Consider the following 19,521-nt stretch of genomic DNA (forward strand, 5'->3'; position numbering starts at 1 on the left):
TCCAAAAGAAAATTCAGAACTGAAATAAGTCTCAAGTTCATTTAAGAAAAGAGCCTCTCCAAAGCGGTTACAACATTAGTCATAATTCTCTGCAAAGTCAGGCAAAGGATTGCTGATTGCTGGCATTAGGTAAATATAGGATGTGTTGCGTTGTTGAAACACTAGCTTTATAGTCCATTTCACGGGCACAGAAACTGATAATTACAATAAGCATGGATTTCTTTTATCGTGTGCTTATTATGACAGGTACTATTTCATACACTTTATAGTCATTTATAACTTCTCATCTGAAGATCCCAGAACATATTCAGAAGTCTGTTTCCCAAGAATAGAATCATAACAAAAATGTTTCCTTAGTTTGAACGAAATCTGATGTGACAAGATGATAGATACAGATCCTCCTCCTTTTGGCTCAAGAGCATCACATCCCATCAATGTCAGTTTCTCACAAGACCCACATATCAGAGAATAAGTACGTTTTCTTATTGACAACATCTGACTCCTGTGTGTGTGTCACTCTGTCAAACTGTAGCCCATAGTAAAGCTCTGGACATTCATGTTTTCCTTGGCATGGAGGGAAAAATCAATTCCAAATCAAAATGAGGTATCTAGAAGATACTCTCAGAAAAAGGCATGCTCATTTTACCTATGAATTGAATAGAAAGTTGACATATCTACATATACCTCAAGGAAAAGTAGACCTGAAGCTTTATGATTCACCTGTGCAGACATTTCTAAAAGTCAAGGTATTCACTAACAATTATAAAGAGAACTCATACAATGATGGGTTGAAGTCATCTTTCATCTGGTGTTCTAAACTAAATTTCTATATACAGAATTTTAAAATATTTTGTAATTTTAAGTGAAGTTAATTTTAGGGCAAGCATTTGCTCCCTTTATGTATCATTCAAAATAAGAAAAAAAAATTCACACTGGTCTATTTAGCTTAACATACTGCAAATCAGATGGTTTACGTCAATGACCTAAATTTCAGGTTATTTCAGGGTAAGTAAGGCCTCTTAAGAGACGCCAGTATCTAATTGTTAAATAAATAAATAGGTTCATAATAACTCTTTGTTGAATAAATGAATCAATAAAAGTGAATGAATGAGGAAATGGCCAAGTGACAGACATAAGACTATACATTATTATGTAAAATTAGATACTAAAACCCCTTAAGAAAAAACTGTTTTCTAAATAACGTAATTCTGATCATTCTATTTCTAAAGGGCTAGAATAATTCATTACTAATGAAATGATTTATATTCATCATGAAGATATTATTAAAGGCACTGTGTAATTCTTCTACATTGGGAGCATACTGAATTTTATGGGAAAGACGAAAGTGTAGGTTATAGGAAATAAGTAGGAGAAAGCTTGTCACTTACAGAAGTAAATGCTGAGTGTGGCTTTATTAAGCAAGATGGTCACTTGCATTTCAAAGAAGGCACAGAGGTGTTTATCATTCATCATAATCACTGAAGATGGATGGACCACTTTCTGGATTAAACGATGATGGTGTAATTTGGGAAAACACATATATAGAGAGATACAGATATACATAGAAACATATACACATATATGTATGTATATCCCCTCTCTCCACCTAATCATTATCATTAAAGAAGACTGAGAAAAAAAGACAGCCAGCAGCAGATGGCTATTTGGATCTACCTTAATGGTGTTTTCCCTAGGATTTTGAACAGAGTGTCAAGGTTCCTAATCTCACCATCAGATTTTTTAAATGCATGTGTTTGTGGTAAAGGATTTGATTTTCCTCTTCTTTCCTTCTTGATTTTTTTACCTTTTCATGTTCATAGCTACCATGTAATTAGGTCACCATTTTTTCTTTAACTATATTTTGTTTTTCTGAGGTGCTTTAGAGTCCACTGACGGAAGTGAGGATGAGGCTAAGAAACTGGCCCCCTCCAGCACTCATTCTTGTGCAGTGGAATGTGAGTAAGTGTTTAAAAACTAGCTCTCTGGGAGAAAAAAACCTTCATTTTTAGTACTGGCTGAGTTCTATGATATAAATACACCTGACAAAGGCAATTTCAAGCCACCAATATGATGTCACTGGAAACAGAGCTGAGAAGAGATGCGCAAAGCACCATTATTGTACACTATTCTCTCCACGCAAACTGGATGTAAATGACCACAAGGCACAGACAATAGTGGAATGTAGTAAAGTCGTGAGGGAGTGATACGTTTAAAATTTTACCTTCTTAAAATAGAAATTATTTAATTTTGTTTATATAATTAATTTTAATAATGGTCGTGTTTAACAGTGGGCTCACAAAATTCCTTAAAATTTTGACAACCGATCTTGGGAGTCACTATAAGCTGGCTGCAGCACCCCACTGCCCTCATCCCTGAAAGACTAATGCCAGCATCTTCTCTTTTGTGTATCTCTGCCTTTGCATATTAGACCAAGATGCCATGCAAAATTTAGTTTTTAAAAATGGATTTTGTTGTATTAAAAAAGTTTGAAACCACTTATCTAATTAGACATTATTATAGTGGGATTTGTAGACTATCCTCATCTATACAATTTGGGCTGCTATGGGAAGACAGAAGTTTTCTGGACAGGAGGTCTACTGAGCCAGAAGTGTTTGTGGTTAGGGTGAGGGGAAGAGTTTCTGCATTTCAAAGAAGTACTTGCCTTATGGGATTTTTTATACTCCTAAAAGTCTGAGAATTTCAGCTCTGGGCTTTCAACTTCCCCTTTCTCCAAAAGCAGGAGCTGAGAGCCTGCACCTGTCGACTCAGCCACACTCAGGTTCACTTCCAGGACAGCAGGACCACGAGCAGACGCAGTCCCACCTGGGGCTGAGGTTCAGCTTTCTCGACCTCGTCTCTCATACACCCAGAACATCTCTGAATGTATCTATGCTAAGTATAATCAGAAGTGCCCCAGCTACCTCTAACCCAACACGCAAGGGGCAAGCACCTGCTCCCTGTATGACAGGGAGAAGAGTTAGTTTGTTCGATAAGATTGGAAAATCTATTCGATCACAGGTGTTTGTCATTTGTCAGCTTCTCATTCACTGCTGCTCATCATCGAGTTGTCGAGATTTCCTACCTGACAAGCAGAGAGACCTCTTATTAAACCGGTGGAGCTGAAGCGTTTAGCTAGTGCCTGCCACGTGGTATACACTCAATGAATGTTTATCATGAAACACAAACGAATAAATGAAGATACCAATGAATAAGCACAAGGAAGGATTAACCCAAGATTTTAACAGGAATAATCTTCAAATTCTTTGTTGCCTTTTCTCTAATAAAGCTTCCAAATTAAGAGACCATTTGGATATTTTTTAAACTGACAATATTTCCTTTAAGTATCCTTACATTTGATTTTAATTTGATTAGCATTTAAATGAAACACAATTGTTTTTCTTTCTTTGAAGTACAAAGAAGAAAACTCAACTTGGAAATATTGAAATACAGACATCTCTGTCATGGATCTATCTATATGTGTGTGTGTATACATATATATATATATAAAAGTACATATATATATATACACTTTGCAGCATTCAGATTCATCTATGCATAAAGATAAAAATCTATGGTCAGCTTCATTCTTTTTTGAAAGGTGCATTTTAAAGTCAGTATGCGACATTTCTTCACATATAAATCCCTTCTATGTGTGTCTCTTCAACTTTATCTGTGTAAAAATAAAATAGACAACTATCTCATTAATAGCTACTGCCCCTCCGCTAAAACACAAAATGGTCTGTCAAATAGATTTCTCTGAAAGATGAGAAACATTTAGGTAGGAGGAACTGAGTTACTATGCACACAAACACACACACACACAAACCCCACAAAATTTCTCATCGTTTACCTTGGAACAAAGTTGTTTGTAGAAGACACAAGCAATTTCTCCCAGTTCCATTAAGATCAGATATGTAATATGATCTCAAGTTAATTTTCTGAAAATACTGAATTGTCCTTCAATACCTTTTAACCTACTATTGCATACTTTTCGATGTATTTGAAAAATCCATTTGTTTTCAGTATGTAGAGTACTTTTATAAAGTGCTCAGGAATCATGAAGACGATGCTCTTGGATTGTCAATTTCACACAGTTTTCCAGTGGACTGAGTGATGCTTTGGAAAACTAAGGAGGATTCATCATTTTCTATGTGAAAAAACAGCCTAATAAACGAAAAAAGAAGGTTCAAATGTTGAGTGTTACTGGGAGTATATATTCCAACAGCATAATGTTAGTGGGCTTTTTAATGAGATGAAACTAAAATGACCTCAGGGGAAAGACATATTAGATTTAATTCGGTTGCTAAAGCAACTATGTCTTAAAATAGTACTCTTAGATAGTTGCACTATGACCTGGCCACATTTGCTCTGCATTTATCTAATTCATGCCCATTTCGTTCACTTTTGTTTATTATTTAAATTAATAACCTTTGCTAATAAAATGTACGCCCAGTGTTTGGATTTGTGTTTTCTCTGAAACAACATCCATTTCCTAATGGTTCCAGACCTCAGCTACTAAAACAATCAGAGGTTTTATTTTATGGCTGACAAACCTTGAGGGCTGAGGTAAAGCTCTTCTCTGTGACCTCAATTTTCCCCTTTCAAACTTTCAACAACAAATACATTCTAGAACTTGGAATTGAGTACAAAAGCAGAATTACATTTGGAAATGCCAGAAGTTTTTAAGATTGCCTAACAGAGTTTCTTGAGGTATCAGCTTTGTTCACTTAAAACACAGTTCCTCTAAAGTGGTTTTTTTTTTTTTTTTCAGGCTTATCAGAGAGAAAGACATCGCTGTGAGAGTCAGAAGCTTAAACGCAGAATCACTCCAGAAAGTCGGGGAAAGTGTGTGTGTATTTAAATCCCCTTCTTAGCTCTCCTTTCTCAGCATTTACAACCATCTCTTCCTATGCTTTCCAAAGAGTTCCATGTCCACTAATCTTTTAATCCACCCCTGGCTGCCAAACTAGACCTTACCTTCTGCTCGGGAACTACTGCCACTGAGAACTTAAACCACTTGAAGGCAAAGCTTATTTTGAATCCGTCTGGTTTCCCTTACCTTGTAAGACCCTGTAGTTAGCAGACAGTGTGGCCAAATGACTAACAATCCAGGCTAGGTTTGAATCCCACTGCTGCTGCTTCCCCCTGTGTGACACTGGGGCACATTACCAAGTCTCTCCAAGCATGAGTGGTCTCCTTAGTAAAATGAGGACAACTGTACAACCCAGTACCTTGTCGCTGCTCATTTCCCTCCATGCCTCCACCCAGCCGTGCCCTCCTTTTCTTCATTAGACAGTTCAGATTCCGTGGGTCTTCTTTTTAATCACCCCCTTGCAAAACCTGTTAACTCCACCCCTTCTCCTCTGGCAAACTCTGGACAGAATAAAACCCAACCATCTGCCTGCCCTGGGCCAACAGCCAAGCAACCAATCGTGGGAAGAAAAACACAACTGTGTCAGCTTATTTCACTTTAAATTCATGACAACAAATCTCAAATGGTCAGTCCATATTACTTACGCATACTATGATCTCCTATCATCTGAAATACCTATTGTTCATCTTTTTCCCTGTCTTCAAACCCTCAGTACTTCATCCCCTGGGGATGATCTTTTCTTATACATCTCATCTTCCCAGCTCCAAGCTAACTGGTATATTTGCCTCCACGTCCACTCCTTCCTGGCTCATCTTATCAAGATGGATGTATCTGTTCCCTCCACTTGTCTGCTGGATCCTCTGCCTTCTTGTCTCCTCAGAAGCAAGCACCCTTGCAACTTCCCACGCCATCTTCTGCATCATCAATATCCCCCTCTGTGCCACACTGTTTCCAAAGGTTGCAGTATCTCTCGTGTTCAAAACCAAACATCAATAAATAAAACAAATAAGCAATAAAACGTCCCTCAAGCCTACCACCTCCTAAAACCATCATTCACTTCTTCGCTCCACTTCAGAGGAAAACATCTCAAAAACATCATCTATGGTCACTCCACCCAGTCCCTTAACTTCCTCTCCATATTCATCGTCCCTCCCACTGTGGTCACTTTGCTGCTGTAATTTTACTGTATCTGTCATCGGTACCTGACACAGTTAGCAGCACCTGCCTTCTGGAAACACTCACTCTTTCTTCTTGACTTTGGTGATACTAATCCTCTTTGTTTTCTCCTCCCACTCTTATTCCTTCTCAGCTATCCAACCTGTAAATGTGTCGTGTCCCAAGATCTAGCCTTTTGTTCCTAACCATAATATCTCCCTAGGTGTCATCAATATGACAGTGACTCCTCAATTTCTATCTCCTGGCCAGTCATCAGACTTCTAGTCTCATGTACTAAACGGTCTACATGATTGACATCCCTAATTGTAGGTCTGGGAGTTATCTCAAATTCAAAATGTCTGAAACCTGATTGTTCCCTTTAAACCAAGTTTTTTCTTCACTCATCCTTATCTCTTTAAACAACTCAACAATTCACTCAAAATCTAGTCTCTGTCCTTAATTCTTCTCCTTTTCCGTGTGTTTGTGTGTGCATGTGTGTCTGTGTCTGGTCCAATTCATAAGCCAATCTTCTTGGTTCTGGATGCAACACATGATTTTTCCCACTTCTCTTTTCATCTGCTCTAATGACTCCCAGGTTTCAGCTACAATCATCTGATACAGATCACTCAACTATGTCCTACCTGGTCTCCCTGCTTCCACTCTGCCCTATTCCCCAGTAATTTCCCTCACAAGAGCCAATGTGATCCTCCCCTTTGAAAATCCTTTTCATCATCCATAGAACAGAATCCCTTTATTTTTTTTTTTTAACCATGCCTTGCAAAGCCCTATAAAGTCCTGATCCAGTGACCTAGAATCCATTCATACCACTGTTATTTCAAGTTCACAATCACGCACAGACAGCTCCCCTCTCAAGGTTTCTGCACCAGCTGTTAGCTTTACTTGGAATGATTCATTCTAAGTGTGACAAAACTGGCCGTTTCTCATATTCTTGTCTTAGTTCAAGCGTCATCTTCTTACAAGTCCCTTCCAAGATGATCTGATTTAAATTACATCCCTCTTTCCAATCACTGTGCTTAACTTAGAAGGACATCTGATGGTCTTCTCTGTAGCTTTTCCAGGAAAAAGCTCAGCTCAGTTAACACTCCAATAACTGGTTTAAAAAATAATACTTATAGTGTTATTATAAGGAGTAAAGAGAGCTAGCACACTGCCAGGCACAAAACACCTGCTGAAAAACTTAGTTATTGCTATTATTATTATCATTACTATTATTATTACAGTAACTAGTTGCTCCTTAAATATGTGTCAAGAATGTTAATTACAATAACATGCTAATGTCTTAAATCTTTCAGATGAAAGATTTTTCTGAATGGTTGTTTTCTAAGATAAACAATATTTTAAGCCATACTAGTGAATTAAATGAATGTTTCAACATCTCTAAAATCAAATCACATGGTTAGCAACTGCTTTTACCAACTGGTAGGACTGAATCTATTCACGCCCTCTAACTAATCAACCCTTCCAACTATAAGGGCAACTTCCAAGAACTAAATTAAAATCAGAGACCTTATCACTGGACCTAGATTCACTTAATTTAAGCCCACTATTAAACCTACCACATTTCAAAAATGTATGACTCGAGAGAAATCTCATTAAACTTCGTGGGAAGACTGAAGTGAGCTTTGCCTTCAGAGCCAACCAGAATTGGATCCATTAGGAATGTGTGTGATGAAGTACAAATTACAAGGTGGTAATAAAGTGGGACTGGAACTCAAAAGAGAATGGCATTCGATCACACACTTTTGATTCTTTGTCATAACTGTTGATGCAGGTATACTAAGTGGGAGTGACTAGAAGAAATTTGGAAAGAGCAAAATATAATAACCTTAAAACACACAATAGCAAAAAAGTATGTATTTAAGTATTAGAAATATGAAGATGAGGACATTTTAGAAAATCTTTTTTCTATCCTGTTTATATTATAAAAACTTTATATAGAAATGGAGATTTAATCATGTCTGAATTTATTTAAATCACGTGATTGGTGTTATAGACACTTCTTAATCCTCTATTCCTTAATGCACATGGGCACTTTATAAAGACTGTTCCTAGATTCACTTTGAGCTTTTTATACATTTAATTTTTCTTATTTTTTTCACTTAAAATTTATATTTTTTTCAAATTAATTAGGTGAAAAATTACTTTTGTAGAGATGAGGGTGCCCAATTTATAAAGTACATTGTTCTGGTTTGGAATGTATATCATGATGTTAAGATAAATGACTGATAAAGTTTTAAAGATAGTGTTTAGTATAAAATGCTTTTGTAGAAGGAAATCATTTGGGCAAAGCAGAATTAAATCAAAACTTTTCACAGCCTGCAAGGGACTTGTTTTTCTCACAATCTTTAAAAAACATCATTGCTTTTAAAAGTACCATGAGATAAGTATCCTTTGGGACAGACTTTGAAAAGAACAGCTCTAAGAAAATGAGTGTTAGCATGATAAAAAGATATGCTTAGAATTTACAGAGTGTTTTCTTATTCAGCGTATTTGCAGAATGCATTTAAATGACATGATACATTTACATTATTTTAAACTCATTATCCAATTATTTTTTTTACTGTCTTAATATCCTTCCCATTCATAGTTTCTCCTTTCATTGTGTTTTCAATAACAAAAGATGGAAATGGTTGCCTTATTGGAACTTCAAAAATAAATCAAAGGATTGAATTAGCCACTGGCTGTTTAGGAGCTCTGGTCTAAATTGTGATGGGATATAAAACTGATGCTGGTGACCAAAACTGTTTCCAGAATCACTTCAGAACAACCTCATGCATATATTTCTGGTTCCTTATTTTTAACTATGACAGTTGGCTTCATCAGTCAATTAAAAAAATAATTCATAAAGGTGGGATCTTGGAACAGAAGTATTCTGAAAGCAGTATCAATGCTGGGAAGAGAAGTGTTTCTTACCAGCTAATTAAAGTATGTGGCTATGTTCCTACCCACGATGGTTCATTAAATCCTTCATTTCCCTGTGAAAGTGAAGACCTAAAGCTTTGAAAGTGTTCCATTTCTCTAACAAGATAAAGTGAAAAGGCAGTAAGGAACTCTTCCGTGAACTGGTTTCCTCACGCTTTTATGAAAATAAATCAGGATACAGAAAGTAGAATGATGGCTGCCAGAACCTGAGAGAAGTGTATGTACAAATGGGGCATTTCTATACAGTGGGTACAGAGTTTCAGTCTTGAGATGAAAAGAGTTCTGGCAATGCATGGTGGTGATGGTTGTACAATAATGTGAATGTAAGCCACTCAACTGTACACTTAATAATGGTTAAAATGGTAAATTTTATGTTACATATACTTTAACACAATAAAAAAAGTATTTTTCAAAAAAGTAGGAAAGCAGATAGCTGAAAATGGGTTCTATGCAAATAAAAGATAAAACATAGTTTTATTTTTCAGGGAGTCTCATTGAATTATTATGTTATTTGATTTTTAATATAATATAAAATTTTATATCCAGTCTGTTCTACAAATTCTAGACAAAAAAAAAACCCAAGAAGAGTCGACTGTAATAACTATAAATATGTTAATCTTGTATTCTCCTACCTTGATGAATGAATTCTTTTACCAGCTCTAATAGTTTCTGCATGGAGCCTTTAGGGTTTTCTATATATAGTATCACGTCATCTGCATATAACGACAATTTTACCTCTTCTCTTCCAATTTGGATCCCTTTTATCTCTCTTGTCTACTCGCTATGGCTAGGACTTCCAATACCATATTGAACAGAAGTGGTGCGAGCGGGCATCCTTGTCTTGTTTCAGATTTTAGCGGGAAGGCTTTCAACTTCTCACCACTGAGTATTATGTTGGCTGTAGGTTTGTCATAAATAGCTTTTACTATGTTGAGATATGTTCCCTCTATACCCACTTTGGTTAGAATTTTTATTATAAATGGGTGTTAAATTTTATCAAATACTTTTTCTTCATCTATTGAGATGATCATGTGATTTCAGTCCTTTCTCCTGTTGATGTGGTGTATCACATTGATCGATTTGCATATGTTGAACCACCTTTGTGTCCCTGGGATGAACCCAACTTGATCATGGTGCATCTTTTTTATTTGTTGTTGGATTCTGTTTGCTAATATTTTGTTGAGGACTTTTGCATCTATGTTCATCAACAATACTGGCCTCTAGTTTTCTAACTAAGGAAGTGAAAGATTTATAAGTGGAAAACTACAAAATGTTGACTAAGAAAATAAAGATGACTTAAAGAAATGGAAAGATATCCCATGTTCTTGGATTGGAAGAATTAATAGTTAAAATGACTATACTACCCAAGGCAATCTACAGATTTAATGCAATCCCATCAAATTACGCATGACATTTTTCACAGAATTAGAACAAACAATCCTAAAACTTATATGGAATCACAAAAGATGCAGAATGAAGAAAAATAATAAAGCTGGAGGAATAGCCCTCCCAGAATTCACACAATACTACAGAGCTACAGTGATCAAAACAGTGTAGTATTGGTACAAAAACAGACAAAGGGATCCATGGAACAGAACAGAAAGCCCAGAAATAAATCCACCAACTTTTGGTCAATTCATTTTTGACAAAGGAGGCAAGAACATACAATGGAGTAGACAAGAGACTAGACAGTCTCTTCAGCAAATGTTGAAGTGTTGGGATAACTGGACAGCTGCATGTAAGTCAATGAAAACAGAACACTCCCTCACACCATACACAAAAATAAACTCAAAATGGCTTAAAGACTTAAATATAAGACAAGACACTATAAAACTCTTAGAAGAAAACATAGGCAAAACATTCTGACATAATTCTTAACAATACTCTCCTAGGGCAGTCTACCCAGGCAACAGAAATAAAAGCTAAAATTAACAAATGGGACCTAATTAAACTTACAAGCTTTTACATAGCAAAGGAAACCAAAACAAAGTAGAACAAAAACACAACTTATAGAATGTGAGAAAATATTTGCAAAACATGAGACTGACAAGGGCTTACTTTCCAGAATATATAAACAGCTCACACACCTTAATAATAAAAAACAAAAAACCTCAAACCAAAGATAGGCAGAAGACCTAAACAAGCAATTCTCCAAGGAAGACATACAAATGGCCAATAGACACATGAAAAAATGTTCAATATCACTAATTATCAGAGAAATGCAAATCAAAACTACAATGATATATCACCTCACACCAGTCAGAATGGCCATCCTTCAAAAGTCCATGAACGATAAATGCTGGAGAGGGTGTGGATAAAAGGGAACCCTCCTACACTGCTGGTGGGACTGTAGCTTAGTGTAGCCATTATGGAAAACAGTATGGAGAGGCCTCAAAAGGCTAAAACTAGACTTACCATATGATCCAGCAATCCCACTCCTGGGCATATATCCAGAAGGAACCTTAATTCAAAAAGATACATGCACCCCAAAGTTCATAGCAGCACTATTTATAATAGCCAACACATGGAAACAACCTAAATGTCCACTGACAGATGACAAGATAAAGAAATTGTGGTATATTTATACAATGGAATACTACTCAGCCATAAAGAGGAACTAATGCCATTTGCAGCAACATGGATGGACCTGGAGATTGTCATTCTAAGTGAAGCCAGGAAGAGAAAGAACAACATCCTATGATACCACTTATATGTGGAATCTTAAAAAAAAAAAAGACAAACTTATTTACAAAACAGAAATAGACTCACAGACATAGAAAACAAATTTATGGTACCAGGGGGAAAGAGGGTGGGAAGGGATAAATTGGGAGTCTGAGATTTGCAGATACTAATACATATAAAATAGATTAACAGCAAGTTCATACTGTACAGCACAGGGAACTATATTCAGTATCTTGTAGTAATTTATGGTGAAAAAGAATATGAAAGCAAATATATGCACATTCATGTATGACTGAAGCTGTGCTGTATACCAGAAATTGACACACATTTTAAACTGACTATACTTTAATATACATATATACATACGTGTGTGCATGCGTGCATGCCGCACACACACACACGCACACACAAACTACTGGGAAAAATCGTTTTAACGATGCTCCTACCCTCACACCCTTCCCCAGTTTCAATCACTGTTCCCTGGGTATTATCTACTTTCAAAGAAGTCATGGAATAGGTCAATGAAGGCATCAGTTACTGAAATAAATATAAGAGATCTATATCTACTTGAACTGAATTCAAGATACTATATCCAAGCAGAAATGTTCTGGGCATTATGATTGAGTACAAAAACCAGTGTGAAGTTTGTTATGTGTCAATATGATTGTAAATGCAATTTTCTGACTTATCTGTACATGGAATCAATCATCGAAGTCCTATGTCTCCTTCTCCATATTAAATTTATTTCAGAAACCCACTACTACATTTGTGAGGGGAGGTCTCAGAGCTCTGGATCCAAATAATTCAGTGGCTGAAGTGTACCTTTTGCAAGATTTAGAATAATTCAGAGAGAAACAAAAAAAGAATACAATTTTTTTCCCATGAGCTATCTGAGGCCTTTGTACAACACAGAAGAGGGAGATTGACATTTATAAGAATCATGGTGAAACAGAAGTGGTCCCAGAACACCTGTGAGACCAGTGTGGTTTCAAGGTGACTGTGATGCAGCAAGGAGCAGCGTAAAGTCAAGTGCCCCCTGAACAGCCAAGAGAAGACAACCCCAATTTCACAAACAGAAAAAAGGAAGACCTGTAAATTAACATCTTAAGTCACACTGGCTCTTTGTTTTCCATTCCTCCAGTTTCTCCTCCTCTCCTTATTTTCACACTTAGGCTCAAAGTACCCACCAAGGAAATATCCAAGTGGAGAGTCAGATGCAAATGACCCACTAGGCTGTCACTTCTGTTGAAAGGAGGATTATCAACAGCACAACCATAGAAGACAGAGACTGTAGTCGAAACCCTTCCTGTCATACCACATCTTCAGAAGCATGGCTCTCTGAGGCCATCCAGTGATACAACACTTAAGATTCCCTCTATATTATCAAGATATCAATCAATCAACACATCAACAAATAAATAACAGTAAAACATCTGGGGTCAAAGTGATCAGTTTGTTTTCTCAAATTGGAAGTTGCTATTTTAATTTCCCTCTAGGGTAGTTTCTGGGTGAAGGGAATTGTATGATCTTTAAACTAACTTTTGAGTTATGTAAGCAAGCCAAGTCATGCTGAAACATAGGAGAATGAGATGCTTTAAGATGGAGGAAGACGACCAGTCATATTTTGTACTGTCGCGGTGATGGTACCACACACACTGTTGAAGTGTGAGGGATTAACTGGGTACCCGCTTTCAGGAGTGCAAGGTAACGACATCCACGTAGATGAAGGACAAGAATTTCCACAACAGAGAGGTGCACAGTGATATAAGGACAGGATCCAATATTGTGCATCTAAAAAAATCCAAACCTGCACAGCAATCTCTTCCTGGTGATACACTAGGTTTTGTTTTTCCTTACGCTTTAATATTTCATTCCTTGCGAACCTCCCGATAGTGCTCAGCTGATAAATATCTCAGTTGATGAAGTATAAAGTAAATACCCATTATACTTCAATCAATATGCTTGTGCCATTTCCTCTAATTCTGTAGAGGTAAAATCATTGAGAAAAAGTATAGCAAGTGAAAATAAAATCAAAGATGTCTGGAGCCACAAGAGACCTCAGAGATTCTCTCCAACTCTCTCATTTTTTCAAGGGGGGACAAAATGTCAATTTGAAGAGTTACAGTAGATTAAATGTGGTTAGATGGAAACTGAATTTTCTCTCACAGATTTTCTTAGGAAAGTGTGAGCTCCAAGAAGGCAAAGACTGGGTCATGTCTCTAGCATTATTTACACACACACACATGATACAGAGCAAGTACACAGTAAAGTTTGAAAGAATAAGTGAAACCAAGGCACAGTGACTTTCCAAGATCTCAAAGAGCAACTAATAAGAGTCAAACACCTTATATCTCAATATACTCTAAATGTCTTCTTCTGAGAACCTCTGTATTGAAATGTCGGAAAATAGCCAAGGGCCGACTTAATAAGCCCTTTGCATTCTGCAAGCCTGTGTGTTATGTACCAGTCAACTAATTAAGTCGTAATATTTATTTCTTCAAATAATAATTGAGGCTCAAAGTAAAATCTCAAGAAAATTATCCTTATAAAAAGCCTTCCCAATAAAAAGTCACTTTTTAAAGTCCATACTGGAAACCACGATTTTTTCTTTTTTGGTAAAGATGTTATTTCTTTGAAAAAAAATTAGTATGAGAAATAAGCATCTCATCATAACCATTACCTAAAACTAGTATCTAGAGGTCAAGTCATTCCTTCAAAATAAAATTTCTGTTCTCAGGCAGCCTGTTGAAAGGGAATCTAGTTTGTTCTATGATTAGAATTATAAAGGTAATCTATTACACTAAGTTTTCAAAGACAACATAGTTCCAAAAATCCCTTTGGCTCTTTTGTTTAAATATATGAGGACCTCTCTGTTAGCATACTCTGGAACATGATGTCTTGGTCCAATTGGTTTATAGGTGGCCGTAACCATGACAGATATCCCTAAAGGTCATTTTATACCTTGTAGTGACTTCTCAGTTCTGTACAGAAATCCGAGCCATCTGTGTGTGAACATATTAGCGCCACCAAATTTCCTCATCGACCGTCAATAAAATGATCAATTATGTTCCATAATTGTAGCTATCATATAGAATAAAAATTTTTAGTGACTATTCCTTCCATATTAAATAAAAATCCCAAGTAAAATGAATAATATAAAAGGTGTAATTCTGTTAGTCTAAAGAATACAATAGTCATTCAACTACAACGTTTCTTTTTAAGCAAATTTTCTTCCTTGAAATGGAAGTCAGGGGCAAGTATCAGCATATTTGAGAACTTGTCTTTTGTCTCAAATAATAGAATATCAAAATAGAATATTGTTACTGTCTTTCTCTGTAAGAATATCCCAGGAATGATACAACAGTGTTTTGATCAGTCAGTTCCTTTCCTCTTCTTAGCAATCCAAGAAGAAACATTTGTATTCCTTAAAAGCTAGAAAACAAGATAACAGGGGATGGAGAGGAGAGTAAAAAGCAGCTTTCCAGAGCCTGGGCCTTGGGTCTTCATTCTGTAAAGCTCACGGACAGCTTAAATTCCGTAGTGCAACGTTACCGAGACAACATCAGGTGGGTGGAAGCAGGGTGTTTCTGTTTGGCTGCTGTAAGCAGTGTAGATCACAGAAGAGTATGGGCGGTGATGTTTGTATACAAACATACATATATATAAAGCAGTTGAAAAAGTCAATTTTGCAACCAAAGAATTCCCTCTTCAGGAAGGGAATAAATTCATATTCAAATAGAGTGAGCATGCAGGGCCATTCAATAATACCTCATTCACACTTCAGAAGAAAACATGCCTCCTTTGCAGGAGTAGACTTTTAAGGAATACACGCATATACACAGAAAAGAGCTCAGAGAAATGTCTATGTTCTGCCCTGAAGGAAAGACGTAAAGTGGATAAAAACTCTAATAAAAATGAGTCATTGAAATCAAAAGAAGCAACAGTATGTTCTCCAAGTTTCATTCATTAGCAACCTACAATTACTGTAAAAAAAGATCCACTTGACTTTGATTTAGCAATCTTCTCATTTGTATAGCACATCTGCAAAACATTTAATGCTGTTGTGAATAACAGTGTCGTTTTTAGGGCGGCGTTTATTTCTGGTTATTTTCCTTTTGTTCATTTTTTCCTCCCTGAGTTCATGTATTTTTCTCCCTTCTAATTTTAAATTTGTTTTACTCATTCTTATCCAATATAGTGTCTAAAATACATAAGAGGAAAACAATTTTAGAGCCCTTTCACTAGCTCTAAACTATAAATTCATTTGACAGATGTAGGTCTAATCAAAATCACAAAATATGGCTTCATAAGAGACTTCTGCAAAATAAGGCAAGGAAGTACATGGTGAGTGAAATAACAGCTACTGACGCTGTCAGATCCATTGCATGTGCTGTATTCCTGCTTCCCCATCATAAATCAATCAAGCAGAGATTAACACCTCCACTACATGAATACAGAAACTCAGGTTTGTTGTGGTTGGAACCTTTTCTAAAATCTTAAACAGTTATTACAAGGGAAAGCTAGGATTAAAAGCCAGAGTATGACCTTCTCTGAGATCCGTATAATTTCTCTGTTGTCTCTAAGAACTAAGAGACCAGGTAGGCCAAACTCCTGTGGCCCAGGGACAGTGAAATTACTTTTCTGAGTGCACACAACCAGATGATGACACAGGCAAACCAAACCAACCTTTTTCTGCTCCACTCCACTACATGGCTTTGGCTTATTTCCAACGCTGAGTGAGAAACACTTGAAATACCGAGCTATTTCTAGAGAAGTGGTTCTGCCATTAAACTACTTATCTTCAGCTAATACGTAGCCCAATTTAAACCCTTTTGAAAGTTATATCAACTTCTCAGGCCAGGAAAACACTAATCACTGGCCAAAAGTGCTTTATAATTGTAACCTGATGAGACTTCAAGAACAGCCTTCAATGTCTGTATTCATAAGGAAAGAATAGGGATGATGATGAAATATTCTATTCTAATTAAGTCTACCAGGAAACAAAGTCTCTCTCTATCCTGTCTCTTTTAATTGCTTGTTTCATCCTTGCATTCAATTGCTCCTTCCAGCACATTACGCCCTATATTGGTAAGTATAGGCACGCAGACAACTTTGTTACCTGGTGGAATAGCCTTTAATCCTTGTAACATCTGTAAAAATCAAGTATACTAGAAGCAAACAAATCCTTCCTTTAATTAATTTCAGTGTGGTGGAAGATGTGGGATCAGGGCCACTCACTGCATTGTTCTAGAACATTTCATCACAAGGAAGAAAACCACCATTCACCCAACACAGCGGATGGCTGACTCAGTGCTACCCAGGTGAAGGCAAGGAATCTGTAAACGTTTCCACTACTCACCCTCGAGTTAACCACTTCCAGGGAGATGTTCTGAGGCGGGGCACTCGGCACTAAAAGAAAGAAAGCAAGGTGAGATGGCCATTGCGAAAGCCATGAAAAACAAACTCTTTTAAAAGTGAAACCGTGTCTTTTTCACAGTTCATAATGATAATCAGGTAGGTGATTCCAGGTGGCACTTCAAGATTTTCCTGGAGAGATGAAAAATAATTGTTTATTTTTTCTCGCTTGGGGGGCCAGTTATCCATCTAGGGAGCCCTCAAAACTGTTAGGCAAGAAAGCACCTGCTGAGATACTAAATACCACCATTTCATTACAGCTTTCTGGTGATAACCGTCCCAGAGAAACCAATAAAAATCCACGGGAGATTTCCTGGAGTGGTTTTAAAGGCTTAAGATACTGTGTATTTCAGGATCTGCATGGTTTTATGATGAAATATGTCATTCTAATGGTCACTCATGTTGCTTAATCCCTTTAATGCAATCTTTATTATCTCTTAAAATGTGAAGAGAAGAAATACATCCCTTTTTACGTGGTAGGTGTGTAATTAAACCTGTGTGTCACAGATGCGCGCAGGTTACTAAACAGCACTTGGTGACTCGATTCTATTAACAAAGGAGCCATTTATTTTTCTTTGTGGGTTTTCTAGGTGTTTTATTTCTCTTACTTGCATTCTGATTGTTCCATTCCTTCATGGAAGGAGAAAGAAAGAACATGTACAACTCTCTTTATAATACTTGTAATGAATATTTTACTATGTCAAAAAGTGAGTATCCTACCACGGAAGTAATTCAAAGACAGCCATTCACTGAATGACTTACGTGTCAAGCACGATTCCAGATGTCTCGGATGAACCACAAAAATAATAAAGATCTTGTCCTACATAGTCAGGAAAGGAAGTGAAAAATATTTTCCTCCAATATTTTTAGTTATCATTCGCTGTTTCCTCATTCTCACTATCCATTTCCCTATGATTTACAAATAAATAGGTGCCACAGAGTGAGGCTCTTGGTGGAAGTGAGTGGAATCTACAATTCTCTGTTGGGACTTTTCTTTATTTCCTGTGTTTGACAATGCTTCATTGTTTCATGAGGCAGAGGGGAAAGACAGTTCATCGCTTTTCTCGTCAAAATGTCAAGCAATTAATCATTTACAATAGGTTCATTATAGCCAATCAGAGGCATTTGGCCTGGAAACGCCTCTTAATGTGGTGGAACAGGTTGGTTTAAAACAAGTGGTGATGAGGCATTCTGCAGAGCGGATTAAGTTCCCATATTTGTAAATGAGTCTCCAGAGACAGTCTATACAGTCACATGAACTCCTCCCCTTAGCAAGTGTGTGCTGTCCTATATGCATAATTTATGAGCTGAAATAACATATATAGTTATGAGCGAGCTTTTTTTCTTGAGGGAATTAATATGAGACATTTATTACAGAATAAGAGAAACTCAGTATGTTTCCACGTTGAATCCTGCCTCTTTACTTACTAGCTTATACGCCCTGGGTCTGCTGCTAACCAGCTTTTGTGACCCCTGTCTTAGCTCTGTCATCTGTAAAGCAGGGGAAACGCAGTATCACAAAGTGCGGAGAGCGGGGCTTGCACTGAAAAGCACTCAGTAAATATTAGTGGTAACAGTTTCTAAGAAGCACATGCCTACAGCTGTTGGCCCCTCTGCTTTTGGACACAGGGCAGACTGGCATGGACACCAACAAATGTTACTTCATAAAATCTGTTACTAATCCATTCACATTGACTAGTTCAAGACAGAGTGGGAACAAATTGGCAAGACTAATTCCGTCCTATACAAAATATTAGGTTGCCTAGAATGATGCTCTCCAGTCCCCATGGTTTGAAGAAGTGGAAGACGGTTAACCAATGATACACTAGGTGGAGGAATTTGAACAAAAAACAGGATTTCTTCCCAAAAATTAAAGCAGAGCTAAACTAGAGATGACAGCTCACCAGGATAAACTCTTTATAGGCATCATAGCATAACAGGGATACTTTGGGGATAACTGATTGAAAAAATAAATTACTTGCATTTCATTTTGCTTTTATTCCACTTTTCCATTGCCCCCAAATATAACTTTTTTATGCTAAGAATTTCTCTAGCCTTACAGGAAGTATAATGCTCTCTATAACACATGCATCTAGACACATCACAGGTTAAATTAGTCACACAAACAGGAAGTCCTAAAGATGTGTCCATACTTAACAGTCATTTTTATAGGTTTGGCTGAACTGTCTGATTAATTCAATAAATATTTACTGAGTCAGGAGGGATACAAAGATGAAATACATTATCCCTCATAATAAGGAACAGTTAGTATAATGAGAGAAAGAGACACTGGCTTAGAGAACATTTACATGTATGCCAAGCACGTGTTCTAGGTGCTTATAGGGATCAGCCATTTAATTTTCACATCTCCCTTTTATAACAACCCGAAAGGCAAGGAGAAGAGGGCTTTATGACTCAGGAAGTCATAAAGAAGCAGGTGACTTGGGAAGCAG

General features: G+C 36.9%; 1 protein-coding gene across 1 annotated transcript in view; it reads right to left on the reverse strand.

Moving 5' to 3' along the window:
• DCC (DCC netrin 1 receptor) overlaps positions 1-19,521 on the reverse strand; it is a 619,636-nt gene that overhangs the window by 241,728 nt on the left and 358,387 nt on the right. Inside the window, exon 11 of the mRNA XM_072952215.1 lies at positions 17,013-17,062. Coding sequence (XP_072808316.1) covers positions 17,013-17,062 — 50 coding nt within the window. The remainder of the gene's footprint in view (positions 1-17,012; positions 17,063-19,521) is intronic.

The sequence above is a fragment of the Vicugna pacos genome, chromosome 30 (genome assembly GCF_048564905.1).
Source record: "Vicugna pacos chromosome 30, VicPac4, whole genome shotgun sequence".
NCBI classification, from domain to species: Eukaryota; Metazoa; Chordata; class Mammalia; order Artiodactyla; family Camelidae; genus Vicugna; species Vicugna pacos.